The 15,385-nt window shown below is 38.1% G+C and overlaps 1 protein-coding gene across 1 annotated transcript in view; it reads left to right on the plus strand.

Moving 5' to 3' along the window:
* The window catches only part of MOCOS (molybdenum cofactor sulfurase), a 226,509-nt gene that overhangs the window by 22,501 nt on the left and 188,623 nt on the right, over positions 1-15,385 (plus strand). The window contains exons 2-3 of the mRNA XM_050892742.1: positions 3,428-3,517; positions 6,195-6,261. Of these exons, the coding sequence (XP_050748699.1) occupies positions 3,428-3,517; positions 6,195-6,261 (157 nt within the window). The remainder of the gene's footprint in view (positions 1-3,427; positions 3,518-6,194; positions 6,262-15,385) is intronic.

A 15,385-nucleotide genomic window follows, 5' to 3' on the forward strand; every position in this document is an offset into this window, starting at 1 on the left:
TTGTCAGAAGCAGGTATTTTGGCTCCAGAAGACTAATCTGGGTAGTTTCTCTTTGCCTTATGTGTTTTGCAGGCAGTCAGACTATATACAGTCGAGTGTTCTCACCTGGTCTTAAACTCTAATTTTAAAATGCTCCAAATTAAATTATCTTAGAAATGTTCAGTGAAACTGAATGATCCCCTGGCATTTCTGAGGCTGTATGTGCATGTGCACTCATGAAGTTTTACAAAGAGCCAAGGCAGGCACACAGAGATGGCGGATGCTTTATTAAGAGGTGAATTGTAGCACAGAAGGAGAACAGAGAGCTGGGCTAGGGCTTGCTTCAGCAGGACAGACTGGCCCGTGCTGGTTCCCAAAGAGTTTCCCATGTAAAATTAATCTGCAAGAATATTAGCATATGAATATTACAGCTTATGAACCGATACTCTTGCTGAATAACTTTCCATAACTAATGTCGACACATTGAATGGTTTTCGATACTCCTATAAAAAAACCCTACTTCTGAAATGTGACTTTATCAAATAGTTGGTATATTATTAGATCAATGAAGTCAGTTACACATTCCAAACATAATAGTATGTAAATTAAACTAAAAGTTAATTTTACATTTTTCCTGAGCAATGAAACCACGTCCTGATGGATATTGCATTTTAATTTTCTTTTGGTTGATCATATTATATTTTCTTTCTCCTGTTACTTCCCGTAAACAGTATAATTTCATAGTGCTGACAGCCTATATACTAAATACCACAGTGAAACAGGGGGAACTGTATTACTCTGTATATACTGACAAATCTCTTTGGTTAATATGCGTTCAATAAAGTTGAAGTAGCAAATGTTATTAAACCGGGGAAAAGCACAATGAAAGTTACTAATGTTCTTTTCTTTACCAGTGTTATGCAAGTGCCACTTTTTTTTTCTTTCCTTTAAAAATATAGTTTTATTGAAATAAGACAGGAAGGAAAAAACTGCAGCATAAAAGTGCAATAGCAATAAAGATATTTGTTTCAGCGCAGTCTCAAATTATGCGAGAGCCTATTTCTTTTTGGGGGCAGTAGAGAGAGAGTATTAAATGCTGTTCTCTGTTTTCAATTAAACAGCAGCATTAAAGATAAAATAAAAGTTTAAGAATTAATAATTTTTCCTTCCTCAGCCAAACGTCCTCCCACATATTCAAAGTAATACACCCAGAGGAGGAATTTAAAAAATGACCGGCTGGTTTTTTTACCTCCCTTTCACAGAACCACAATATTGTCCTTTGTAATGAGCTACGTAATGAATCAAATTTGAAAAACCACTTAGGGGACCTTTACCTAGAGATCTTTTAGTCCACATTGCCTCACAGGAGCATTGGTCGGAACGGAAAGCGCCCGTCCGCTTGTTGGTGGATGGTTTGTGTCTGAGGACCCTCAGCCGGTTGCCTGGTTTTTGCTTGTGCTGTACGGTTACGTTGTCACTTCAGTGCTGTCAACCTCCTTAGGGCTGTAAGGATCCAAAACCAGCAGTTGTCTGCCTCCAGGGGAGCATTGCTAGGCTGTGCTTGTGGTGCCCATAAGAGCTAATGAGCCAAATGGCATCTCTGTGTGGGCTTTGTTGAGAGAGAGTGTTGGCCAGGATGGTCGCCTCCAGGACGGCAGTCCTTCCCCCCTGTTTCTGGCTCAGGGCTGCCTCTTCCCTTTCTCAACTCTAGGCCAGCCTTTCCCAGCTCTCCCAGTTGTAGCCAGTGACCATGGGTTGTTTATAGCCCTGACTGCTGCCATCAAGCTGGGCCCCGGTGTTAGTGGTCATGGCTGTTACTCCCTGCTTCAACTCCACCTCAGGGCAGAGGCATTTGGTGCCAAGGTGCGGGCCCTGGTCTCAGGGCGGCCACTGTGAGCGTATAGCCTGCTGGAGGGAAAGCTGCTGTCCCCTTGCTGCCGTCCCCTTGCTGCTGTCCCCTTCCTGGCAGAGGCCACGCCGCTCTGCCGGGCAGGGGCCTGACTGTCTCCTGCCATGACACAGCATGCCTCTCTCCGTCCAAGCCCCCTGCATTTTGAGGGCGAGCCGAGCAGCTGTAACCTCTCCTGTCAGAAACTGGGCTGGATGGACCCCCGTATGCATTTTGACCCCTGTGTGCTTGTATGTGCCGCTTCATACTGCTTGGGAGAGACTTTCTAGGATTGGGAAAAAAAAAGTAAAAACCTAAGAAGTCTGTACATCTAACAAATAGATCAGGTTTTATCCGCGCTCCACCCCTCAAAGCACCTCAAAAAACTTGATTAACTTCAAGCCATTATTAAAAATTCTGCTTTTGCTAGACACTGTAAGTGGGAAAGTCTCAAGGCAGAGGAGGGCTTTTCTCTTTTGAAAATAAGAGACGGGATGGGTGTCCGGATTGGTTTTATCATTAGCACTGCCTCACATCTTTACCCACTGAATCACTGCTACAGCAACATAATATATAATAATACATATTTCCAAGTGTCAAGGCTTCTCATTTAAAGCTTAAGTCAGTTTTAAATCCCTGTGGAAAGAGAAGGCCTTTAAAATACTTAATAAATTCTAATCTTAATCTTATTCATCATTATTAAAATTTGAAATACTTAAGGTAAGTGAAATGAAAAAAACTAATAAAGGGCATGAAACACACTGGAGAAATGGAAGAATAATTGCTAAAGATTAAGAAATCTAAAATGGCCAAACATGAAAAAGCCTTCATTTCCAATAAGCATTTATTTAAAAGTTTTGCAATAGCTTAATAATATAAAAGGAGATTTTAAAAATGAATTGAACGTTAAGTGCAGCAGAGTGTCAAGAAACATTTAAATACATTAAAACTTAAACTAGTCCTGTCTTTGGGCTTCAAGCATGATTTAGGCATTGTCAGTTCTTGAGAGAGTTGCTTCATCTGTCAGCAAGGAGGCAACACTACTATTGTTGCTATTAATAATCATTATTATCATTGTGGTAATAGTTGTTTTCATAAGTAGTGCCTAGGAGTAGCAAGGCTGTGGCTGAAGACACCAGCTTGCTCAGTCTTGTACAGGCAGAACAAGAAGATTTTTCTCTTCCAAAGAATGTGTAATCTAATCATGAAAGGAAGGGCCTCTTAAAATATTTCAGTTTTAATTAAAAATTATAAAGATGCAATCAAAATCTTGGGCTTCTATTGTATCCTCCTTTTTTTTTCTGCTAGTGAATGAAAGATGCCTAGTTGTGAATATTGCCTGACTATTGGAACATATATGAGAAGCGTTTTTTGAGAGCTGTAGAGACCTCTAGGTCAGGCAGAGAAGTATCATACCCCAGGAATTTTAGGGAAATTGACTTTTTGTGTGGTGTACTGCACTAGCAGTGTTTGAATGGTGCACTTCACAATGTAGTCTGTGGGAGAAAATGGAATTAAATATTTAAAAAATTGAATCTAGTAATTTTATTTTTATTTTAGGGATTACTTACCTTGACCATGCCGGTTCAGCACTTTTCCCAGAGAGTCTACTTAAAGCTTTTACTGATGACCTCAGAAACAATGTTTATGGTAAGTGCAAAACAGTGTTCCCATTAGTCTTCTCAAGTTTCCATCTAAATAGATCAAAACTGTGCTTCTTGAGTTGTTGGAAGAGTACTTCTGTGGGTTTTTTAACACTGCTATACAGTAGTTGGAAGACCAGTGATTTTACAAAGGAGTCATAGTCCCTTTGTGTCACCCCTAGCTTTGTTCTTTGGTGGGCAAGGACATCTCTGTGTTGGTGAAGAAGAAAAATGAAAGGGAGCATGACTCTCTTGCCCAGGGGTTAGGGCACCATGCTGGGGATACAGAAATACAAATACTCTGAGCACTGTTTGTTCAGTCTTTTTTTTTTTTTCCCCCACACAAAATGCAAAAACAATTTCTTATGCAAGGACCAGAATTCAGAACCACTCCCCTTCTCAGTGAGAGTCATCACAAGGAGCTTATGCTGTGGCTCAGTATAAGCATTTTATTTAGAAGAGAGCTTAACTCAAAGATCCCAAGTGAATTTAGGCAGGGAATAGATACTATACCTCTCCCAGACTATTAGACTTCAGTGCATACTGGGAAAAAAGGATGTGTATTGCCAAAGCAATCCTCCACATAAGAATGTGAGTAAAAATATCTACAGAATTGTGCAATATCTGGGGGGAGATTTAGCTATTGCAGCTGTGGACATGGGCACTTCAGCAGCACCTACAAGTACTTCGTCCCCAGAACCTCTAGTTAAACCTTTCATCTCTTTCTAACATTATTATCTAGCTGAGAACCACACACTGAATGTGCTTTTATACAAAGGCAGCAGCATCCATTGTTTAGGAAATACTTTTACTGTGTAAGACAATTTACATTAGAGTGATTCATGCTCAACCAGAAAAGAAAAATATACTGTACAGTATTATCTGTGCATGCTGTGAGTAGTCCCACTGAAGTAATCAAAATTTCTTATTTTGTGTTACTCTCTGTGGGCTATTTCTCCTTTTTGCTAGTTTTGTGTCTTTCTTGTGCTCCCTGATATGTAGAGCAAAGTGATTCCTCACTTGGAAACTAGGTACCACTGCTTTAAAAGAAAACTGTGTTCACTCAAGCACCAGCACGCTTGTACTTATCACCTGGGCAAGACACTTGAGAGTTCTGGGCAGTTTTCATTTTCAATGTGCCATTGTATGTGTCATTTCCCCCTCTTTTGTTTCCTGCATGCTGGCGGGGCCAGGATCCAGAGCGTGGATTTAAGTTCCACTACGAAATAGATGTTGTTCTTGATAGGGATAGAGTTTTTTGCTGTTATAACAAGATACGTTGATTTGATCACATTCAAAATCTCCTATTCAGGTGCATGTCAGTGATATTAAAATTAATGTTCTGTCACTACAGCCGTTGTAAAGTGAAATGTATACACTCTGATCTTAGTTATTTCAAACAACATTGGGTTCAACCCTTACAATAAATACCATCAGTGGTGGAAAAAAAATTAATTTGTGAATCAATTGAGTGCTTGTGAATAGAAATAGTAGTGCTGCCAGTTTGGAGCAGATTTGCATAGTACCTATAATGCTATAGGAGAACAAATTGTATCTTTTTTAATACTGCTTTCATCTAAAATGATAACGAGAGCTCCAGTATGGTCAGATCTTTTTTTTTCAGTTACGTCTCTGATGCTCTGAGGGCGGTAACTGTTGTATAAAAAGAGCTCATTTAACAAACATAGATGTGAGTGAAGGGGGAGTTTGACTTGCAGCTTTTTTTATTTTCTTGGTGATAATCCACAGGCCTGAAGAACTGCAGTTTAGCTGTTGCATGTGTAAATGAGGGAAAGTAATGTAAGTAAGAGAGATTCTCACTTCTAAATTGAGAATATTTGAATTGGAAATTACAGAAATGCAACATCAGACATGAAAAGTCTAAGTATTAGTTTTGGGTTTGAGCTCTAAATTTATTATTCTTTTCAACACCTTCACTCAATAACTTTCAGCAGGGTGATTTTGAAATTTTAAAAAGAGAGTAGCTAATATTGTAGCCTACTGCAAAAACTGTATTAATATAGCAATTTTTTTCTTGTTCTCTTTCCAAACTGTTTCGGCATGTTCTTTAAGCATTTGCTAATAGGGAAGTGTGCTGTGCCTGTGTGGATATTGCTGTAATCTTTTTTGCTCAATAAGATAAATTCGTGCCCTTCCTATGCGCTGTCTTAATTGTTAATACATGCCTGTGCTGATCTGTGCTAAGGTGGCTACTGATTTTGCAATAAAATTTATATTTTCGTGAGCTATTTGAATTTCAGACACTAAAAAACCCAGGGTTAGTCCTGGTGTCCAATCATGAATGTCTATTATCTCCAGATGCTGTCTCTTCTAAATTGCGTCTTAGCTAGTGCACAAATATATTTATGAATGCGCATTCTGTCTGTAGTTTTTCCTAGTATGTTTGTGCATATGTAGTTGCATTTTCTTTTTAAGGGAACTGCCTAAGTATTAGTAAGAGATCCAGCTGAAGTTTCAAGGTCTGTCATAATTGCTTTCTTCTCTTATATGTCCCTTCTCTTGACTAACTGCTCTAAGGAGCTTCAGGGCATTGCTGTGAAGTGTATGTTAAATCTTTCTTTGTCATCTTTTCAGGCTGGCTTGGTGTAATACTTTAATAAAAGAAAAAATTAATAGCAAAATTGTGATTAATGATTAACTTCTATGTCTCTGTTGTCTCCTAGGCAACCCTCATAGTCAGAATATCAGCAGCAAGCTGACATATGACACAATCGAGCATGTCCGATACAGGTAGAATAATCTTTCTTTCAGATGTTGTACAATGCACTTCATAGTTTTCATTTTGATTAGGCCTGTGCTGTTTTGATGACTTTGATGTGATGTCATTTTCTGAGGGTCATCTGTCACATCTAAAGAAAACACCTCACTTTTAAATCACAAGGTACTTGGACAGTCAAGTGTTGGACAAAGTCAGTTCTTTTTCTCCCAGATGCCCCAATTCTCAAAGTCCTGTAGTTAAGTTAGTACTGTAATATAAGTCCACAGTTTTAATTAAGGTATAGGAGTTGGAATCTCAAAAGTGATTATTAGTAAGATGGTATGGTAAGATAGTAAGGTGGAACTAAGTGCAAGGACATGGTTAAAATTCAGATGAAATTAAATAGGGTGTCATGGCTTGTGAGAATTTATAAAAAGCTTATGGGAATGTATACATTGTTTTACAGCAGGGGTACTTCTGTTGGAGTAATAAAGTACCCTTTAAAGTAGTTTTAGTGTAGTTTTTAAGAGCAAAAAGTAAAAGAAAAGGTAAAATTGAGTGTTGGGGCTTCTGGGTATGGGCAAGAAAGTGAACTGAATCTCTAAATAAGGTATCCCCTTGAAAGTTCAGGATAGAGTGTGCTGAAAGTACACTTCTTGCCATTAGTTTACGCCATGAAGAAATATACAACTTAAGTACTTATTGGTTTTAGGGGTTTGTTTTAGGTAACTCTTGCTATTTTATAAAATATATCTTTACTGAAGAATATGTATGCTTTGAGTTTATTTGCCTGCTTTTAATGACACTCTGTGCAAGGAAAGAAGTGTCATGGATTCCTCTTTGTTTTATCATCTTCCTTAAAAGCAAAGATTACTCCAAAACACATCACAGAATTCAGATCAATAGCAGTGGAACTATAGCATTGTAATGTTCATTGTTGTAACGAAGAAAATCTGCCTTACACCTTTCTGCTGCTTTTTCTCTGACTGCACTTTTATGAGGGTGTAAAAAACCAAGATTTCTAGCTGGAAGATGCTGCTGGTTATAACCTGTTCCCCCCGCCCCGCCACCAACTTTCCGGAGAAAGTATTTATTTTTGCTTCTTCCACAACCCTCTCTTATGCTGTGCAGGATGACAACCTATTAATGTAAGGCCAAATGAAATAAAAGAGACTATCTATGAGGAATAGCTGTTTTCAAAAGCAGACACTTACAGCCAGGTACAGCAATACCTACAGCCCTGCAGAGTCTCCTGAGCATACCTGTGTGCTCACGTGCAGCGTTAGCATTCTGGTTTCCATTTACTCTCAGTGATATTTCAATGTTGCCATTTTATCGTTCTTCTTATGAATACACAGTAGAAAGTGTAGCTGTTTCTAGAATAATTGCTATTGTACTCTGTGTTTTTCATTGTTAGGGAGTAAGGAAATAGACTTTCACCACATAAGTTATATAGATTACTTTAAAAGAGCTGACATCTTCAGCTTGTTTTATTTTGGATCCTGCTTTAAAAAAGCATGAGACTTTTATAAGAGCAGGATGGGAGATGACAAGAATCATACCAGTGTTTGTATTGGTCTGTGTTGTTTTGGGGTTTTTTTGTTTCCTTTTTGGAAGGAAAAAAAAAAAAGCCCTCTGCCTCCAAATGAACATTTTCAGTATTGCACCTAATAGAATTTGTCATCTATCCCTGTAGAAATTCAGCCACTATTCCCCAATAAAAATTTAAAAAGCATAGTCATCAAAAAGGCATAGTCATAAAAATTCAGGAAGAAAATGCCCCAAAAACACTGTCAGTAAGTCAGCTATCTAAAAGGCAATAAAAGTATATTAAAAATCTATACTTTCATGCCATTACAGCTAATAAAAATAAGCAATATGACAAGACAGGGAGACAGGCAGTTCTGTCCTGCATCACAGCACATAGGCTGGATTTCCTCAGTGAAAGAATAATTCAGCGGGTAGTTTCAGAAATCTTAAAATGAACTGCTTGCTTATAATTCTGCTTTTGGCACATGGCTACAGCCAGAAGTATGGCTTTTTTTCAGTGTTTGACTCCAAGACAATATGATTTTTTTTTTATTTTTTAATTTGATTTTCTGATGAGATGACACAAGCAACTAATTAAAAATAAACACAGAGCTTAATTTCTGATTAATATTTGTCGATATTGGTGATAGCAGCATCAGAATAGACTTTCCTAATCTGGCAGTATACACTGTTTGACAGTACAAAGCTGTATGATTTGGTTTTGCCTTCATATTTGCTTGACAGACAGAAACCTATCTTAGAACATGCATTTGCAGGAAAATAACATAAATAATTAAATATTTGAGTCAATGGATGTTTTCTATGATTTACAAAATTACAATAATCAAAATGGCTTACCTCTTGACCAACTCAAGTACAGTAAGAGTAAAAATAACTGTTTTATTCTTATAAACATTGCTTCTCTTTACTTGAAATGAACGCTGAGAGATTTTTAACATTGTGTGTATCTCTACATTAACCATGAGTGACGCTGAGAAGACGAGAACTGTAATAAACCTTACCGAAATGTATTAAATGTATGCATCAAAAGATTATAGATCCTTTTTATGACTTTGCTTACGGATGTATGGAAATGCCATTGCTCCACTTCCATACAGCTAAAGAACATGAGTGCAATATCTCCTTATGATGCTGCAGATAATGCAACTCAGAAATTCATTATATTAAGTATTAAATAACGCTTTTCCCATATGCAAGTGTTTTAAAATACTAGCTTTCTGAATATTTTAAAACAGTGTCCTTGTAGATCTTACACTTGCAATATGAAATAGTGCAGCAGTGTCTTCTAACCAGAGCCAGACTGAAGTTTTAGTGTTGTTTTATGTTTGTGGTGTGTTTAAGATACACAACAGGATACTTTTCCATTTAAACATAGTGTTGTTGAATTTAATAGAGTTTTGATGTTCATCCTTGAACTTTCAGGTACTATGAAATGTTGAACTTAAGCATACTTTGGGAATTCAAATATATATTAAAAAAAAGGCAAGGAATTTCAGCTAAGATTTCAGTGCCAGGCATCTCCTAGACTGTGGCAATATGTGTATTATAGAATTTTCTCACTGAAGCTAAAAGGATTTGGCATTGAGCTAAATGGGATCAAGTTTAAATATAGAACCAAAACGTGTATTTCTGTAAAGGCCTCTCTCAAAATATGCCATCTAAAATACAGCATCTAAGAACTATAAGAGGAGAATAATCTCTGTGGCCTGTGCATAGGAATGAAAAAAGGTGCAGCAGGGATGCACAAAATAAATGTAAATGACTTAGCATTTTAAAAAAAATATTTGCTTCTGTGGTAAAACACACAGGTGGTACCAGATTCTGCTAAGGAAGCAGTCTTATAAATGCTGTTTATAACTTCATTTACATTGTATTTGCAGAGGACATTTCATGATAGCAATGTAAAGCTTTACATTCCTTCTATAAGCATCACACCTTTCTTATGAAATAAGTTTTCATTCCAAGTCTTTTTTTTAAATTGTCACATGTTCTGAAATGGTGCTATGCACAAGATAAGAATTTTTTCTTTATTCCCAGGTTTAAGCAGTTCTGTGTCTGAAAACAGTAATGTTAGAACTCATACATACATGAAAATTGGTTGACCTTTCCTACACAGTAAGAAATAGTAGATACAGTATCTGCTTAGTATTGATTTGTCCTTTGCAAAGGTCATCGACGGGAGACCATATGGATGAGTGACATCTGAGTGCTGCGTCCTGTCCTCCTTAATGGTACCTATCAACTTGAAAACCTTGTTTCAAGACTAGTATGGTTCAGCCTTTTTGCATGCTTGTTTTCTAATGCCATTTGCAGATGCTGCTTTTCCTGATCCCGCTGCTCAAGCAGGGCAAGTCTGAAATACCACAGTCCGTAAAGTCTAGCAAAAGGCGACAGTACTCACTGGGGTGACTCTATACATGGCAAATGGGAGAAACATTAGAAGTAATTATGAATAATGGATAGTTTTTTCAGAAGAGCTTGATAATAGGCAAGAGGGGTGATCTTTTTCCTCATGGTTCATGAAATGATTTTACGTAGGCGTGCAATGAAAGAATCCCAGTGTGCCCACAGTGAGCTGGCTGATATCCCGACTCTGTGCTCTGTTATGTGCTCAGCAACAGCAGAGCAATGGCTTTGGTGCAGATGCTTCTTGTTTTCTCCTTGGCCACACCTAGCCTTTTATGCAGCTGTGGGAACCTATTTTTTTTCTTCTTAGCACTAAAAGAAAAAAGCTAGCGGGATGGATAGTAAACTTGAAATGAAGACAAAAGACTCCATCTTATAAACAGTTGTTTCTAGGAGTCAATCCATTACTTTTGGTGGGTTTACTCTTTGCAATCCCATGCAAGGTAGTAAAAAGCTTCTGGACAGGGTAACAGGTACTGTTATTTTTTAATGAATTAGGAGACTGGTTTAAGAACCAATGAAATCAGCCTGTTTTACTTTGGAACTTTGCTCCTGGACTTTCATCTCTGTTTTAATAAATTTGTTAACCATTAACTTGATAAACTGAAGCTTTAGAAAGGAATTTGCTAATATTGTCTGTTACTCTTCCGGTAGTCAGTTTTATACTTCCATGGTTTGTATGAAGAGATTGCAGTAAATAAAATGTGTACATTCATGGTCATGCTCTTTGAGTAATCTTTGTTGCAAAGAGAGCCAAATGTGGAATACTTCATTTGTTGAAAGAAATAAATATTTCAGTAAAATAAATTAAAATCTGGAGATCAAGATTGCTAGTTTATGAACACAAAGGATGAAATGCTTCTGGGCAATTCTGAGTTTAATTTGTATGGGTGGTTAGAGGGTGTTTTGCAAAGAGGTCTGAAAAAGGGTAGAGATGACCTTTAATTTTTTTCCTTCCCAATTCAGGAAAAAACCTCAGGAATCTGCTTTTATAATGTGGCCGTGACAAAGAAGCAATGGAGAAAAGTTTAAAACCGATCTTGCTGTGCCATTGCTCTCTAAATAACATTCAGAGTAGGGAGAGTAGTACAGGCTTACTTGATTCAGGCCACTGTGTTAGTTCACGTTTTTTTAAATGCACACAGCCTTGCTGCCTCCTCAGCTGCTCTTTTGGCAGGGACCTGATGGCCTCTGTGTCCACAGGGAAGCCTGTGAGAGGGCACCTGAGCTGATGAATGAGATATTCCAATTGGAACAAAATACATTGATAAATAGTGATATTCCCCTATGCAAATTCCATTTTCCCCTTCTCTTCATCTCTTTGTCTCTTTCAGGGTTTATATGGAAGCTTTTTTCCCTCTCTAGGCTGTACAATACTTGTAGAAGAAATGCAGTGTTCCTCCCTCTTCTGGATTTGCAGTTGCTTCCTAAGAAGCAGTATAGTGAGACACTGGTCTGTGACTTTTCTGGTAACACTCATTGCCCTAGCTGATAGTGAGTAGTAACACAGTCCTGTCTAGCTGTTGGGAACACTAGCAGTTCCTTTGCCAGCTCCAGGAGAATCTGACAACTTCATTACTAGCCTAGATGATTATTTGTATTTTAAATAAGGCTTTTGGAAGACCAGATATTTAGCACAAAAATAATTTCTGCCGTCACCTGTGTGCACCTGCTGTGCTCGACAACTTTATTTTGACTTCAGCACACTTCTGTTTCTCAGCGTAAGTTATGTAGCATTGAAGAGGTGCTCCATTTGTTTCAAGTCAAGTTAAGAAATTTTGAATGCCATCTTGAGTTATATATGTTGTCCAAAATTCAGCTGATATTTTTTCTCATGTCTAATTTTTTTGAAGACTGCAGACACTTTCTGTTTTGCTCCACCATCTGAAACTTACTCAATGATCCTCAACCGAGAAGTGTACGACCGATGAAAGTTTGACCTATGCTGTTTATATCTTATGTTCTATTTAAAATCATAACACTGGGAAAGACTAATTCATCTGCGTTTTTAGAAGCACAGAGATAATTTATTAGTATTTTTAAGTAGTGTCTAAAAATCTTTCTGTGAAGTTAGCAAACCCAGTATTGAGCTCCATTTTGAACCTTATTCATTTCACTTGTAAAGCAATCCGAATACTTCATCTGTTGTTATAATTAAGCTGTTGAAGAGACACTTACAGCATTCCCAAGGGCTTCCCTGGTGGCATCTGTGTCTCAATGAATCTGAAATTCCTGGTGTCACTTCTGCTGAAAGGCAGAGCTTTTTGCACTCATCCTTATATTTGCTACCTGAGCCCCAGCTTGCTGCAGTTTCAACCATCAGACTTGAGTCCTTAATCATCAATTGCATTATGAGTCTTTCTTCCCCATCCAAAAGCATGTCAATTCTGACTCTATTACTGTCCTGTTTCCTCAGCTTTTTGGTACTGTTTTTGTTGCACACACTTCATGATCCTGTCTTGATTTTTAGCACTTTAAACACTGGTATCCACTGAAATGGTTTTATTATAAAGTCCACCTAAGTGAATAGCTATTAGTGTTGCTTATATTTTTTTACCATTATGAACAGAGGCTAGCTAGTTCATGGTGTATTATTTACATTTTGAATGTATATATTTCTAAACTACTGGTGAACTTCTAACCTCCTGAATATAGCGATATATTCAGGAACCTCCATTGTTTTTTCTCCAGAAGCAGATATGATCTGCAAGTAGTGGTAATTTTGGGGGCAGGTGACTCCGCAGTGTTTGAGTGATTTCATTACATTTTTTTTTTTCTCTCAGTTGTGATGTAACCTGAGACTTATCTTCTGTCCCTGTTACATCAAGTGTAACTGCGGCTGCCTTCTCATCTCTGAAAATGCCATTGGCTTTCATATGTTGTTCCAGACTATCTGTAGCTCATACAGTCTTCTTACAGACAGAGTAAACACATTTGCTTTGCCAAACAATGGCACATGCCTTCAGCTCTCTCTTTCTCTAATAAGCAGGTTATTTACAGCACCCATGCTAGATGCTGTAGTCCTAACGCTGGGGTTTTTTTCTGTTTTGCTGCCCTCTGCAACCTGCTGTCTTGCTGAAATTCTCAGTTAATATCCCATGTCTGTTAGTGGTTGTTGCCTTTTTTTCTCCCCTCAGCACTGAGAACCCACTTGGCCACAGGCAGGTGCCAGCTAGCTGTGTTCATTAAATATACAACGGCTTGTTACCGAGGTCATTGCTGCCCTGCTGAAAATTTGAAACTTTCCGTGGCAAAAAGCAGGGCAGCTGCACAGCCTCCAGGCTGCCCAGGTGATGTGTTAAACACAGAGGGAGCAGAGCCAGTGGGAGCATTGCAGCAACAGCGTTGAGCAGAAGAAACTGAGAACAGGCAGCGCAGAAGGATGGGCAGTGACTGGCAAGGGGTAATGACATGGTGCAAACCAGCCACCTTAGCCCGAGCAGGGATGAAATGAGAGTGTGAGGGCCCAGTAAGGGTTTTAGGGTGCCAGGTTGCAGGAGAGCCAGGTCGTAAACACATCCCATCTGGTATGGTTCAAGAGTATGGGAATGCACATGACCTTCAGAGTTTTTGTGTCTCATCTCCTGCTATTACAGGGTACTTTTCATCTACTATTGATGATCTTTCCCTACCGGGAGGGCTAGAAAACTCCCTCTTCCAGTGGCTCATGAGAAGCCAGTGTCCTTTTGTTTCTGTGCCAAAATCTTCTGTTGCCTATAGGCTTTTGTGGTCTTTTCTACTGTTAACCCCTTCCGATGCATTTATGTAGAGGAGACCTGTCCCATTCTCCTGTTTTTGTAGGTTGAACAAGATAAGCTCCTCTAGATTCTACTTCCAAGGTGTATTCTTCATCCTCCACCCCAATCTCATTGACCCTGTCTCTGGGCTTGTTCTGGATTGCCTTCATCTTTCTGAAATGTGTAGCCAAAATAGAATGGGGTCATTGAAATAAGTCCTGCAGTATGGCAATCAAGGGTATGGTAATTGAGACAGAATAAAAGATTCTTTAAATGGCGATGTGACCTGATCAAATGTTCTGGGTGCTAGGAGAAGACAAAAAGTATTGTAAAGATAAGGAAATGGCACAGGGATTTCAAACGAATAGAGGAAACCTGCAGGCACAATGGATTTCCAGGATGAAAGAAAGCACATCTTTGTGGGGATTCTTCTAGAATGTAATAAATTTGTTGGAAGATGATTTTTCCTGTTTGTTTTTGTTCTGAAATTTCATGCTAGGCTGAAAGTGATAATGTGGTCCATAAACTGGTTGATACTGATATGAATGGAGCAAAAATTAAAGAAGACTGTGAGATTTTGTACAGAGAGGTATTGTGTAGGAAACCACATTGACTTGAAGGAGAGAAAATTATTTGATTGACTTGATCACTTCGAGCATCTAGTTCTTTGAAGCTAAATGCACTAGCTTTCATTGGTGCTTGAAAATATGCAGCGAATAAATGCCTAAAACTCAGATAGACCTTTGTAGTATATGCTGGCAATATTAATGAGTTCCTTCTAACTTTCTTTATTCTTTCTTTTGTTTCTCTGCTTATTTCATTGATTCAAGTTTCTCACCTGTTTTAAACTTTATTTCTAATATGAATGTTGTAAGGAAAAATGGTGTCCTTGAAATTAAAGGGTGCCTTTAAGATGCAGCATGAGTAATGGTAATATACAGGAATATGAAAGATAAATGAAGCAAGACTTTGAACAGAACTGTCTCCTTTATATTAAGGTTAATAATGTCTAGTGAATCCAGGTTTAATTTGCTAGATTTTATTAGTATATTTGGTATGTGTCAAGGCAGAAGAAAATTGCATCATTAGTATTATTGAGTGCCAGCTCAATAACATGTTGCTAATACTTTAGAATTTTTTGCAAGCTTTTGGATGGTGAGACTGTTTAGAGGGAGTAAGATGTGTATGCTTTGGATTTTATGAAGACTCCCTAGGCTTGTAATGAATCCAGTGTTCACAGTCAATAGTGTTCAAAAGAGCTTTTCAACACTCAGGCTTTTCTCAGGCATCCTCTTACCACTTCTTTTAATTTGTCTTTCTTTACCTTTTAAAAGGTGTTTAGTATTCCACAACATTTTTGTGCACAGTACCTGTCATGCAATAAAGGAGGTTTTAGAGATACAAATCAATGTTCACAGACCAGATTTTTCTGACTTGTGAGTAAACTATGTATGAAAACAAT

Source organism: Gymnogyps californianus, chromosome 2 (genome assembly GCF_018139145.2).
Source record: "Gymnogyps californianus isolate 813 chromosome 2, ASM1813914v2, whole genome shotgun sequence".
Taxonomy (NCBI): Eukaryota; Metazoa; Chordata; class Aves; order Accipitriformes; family Cathartidae; genus Gymnogyps; species Gymnogyps californianus.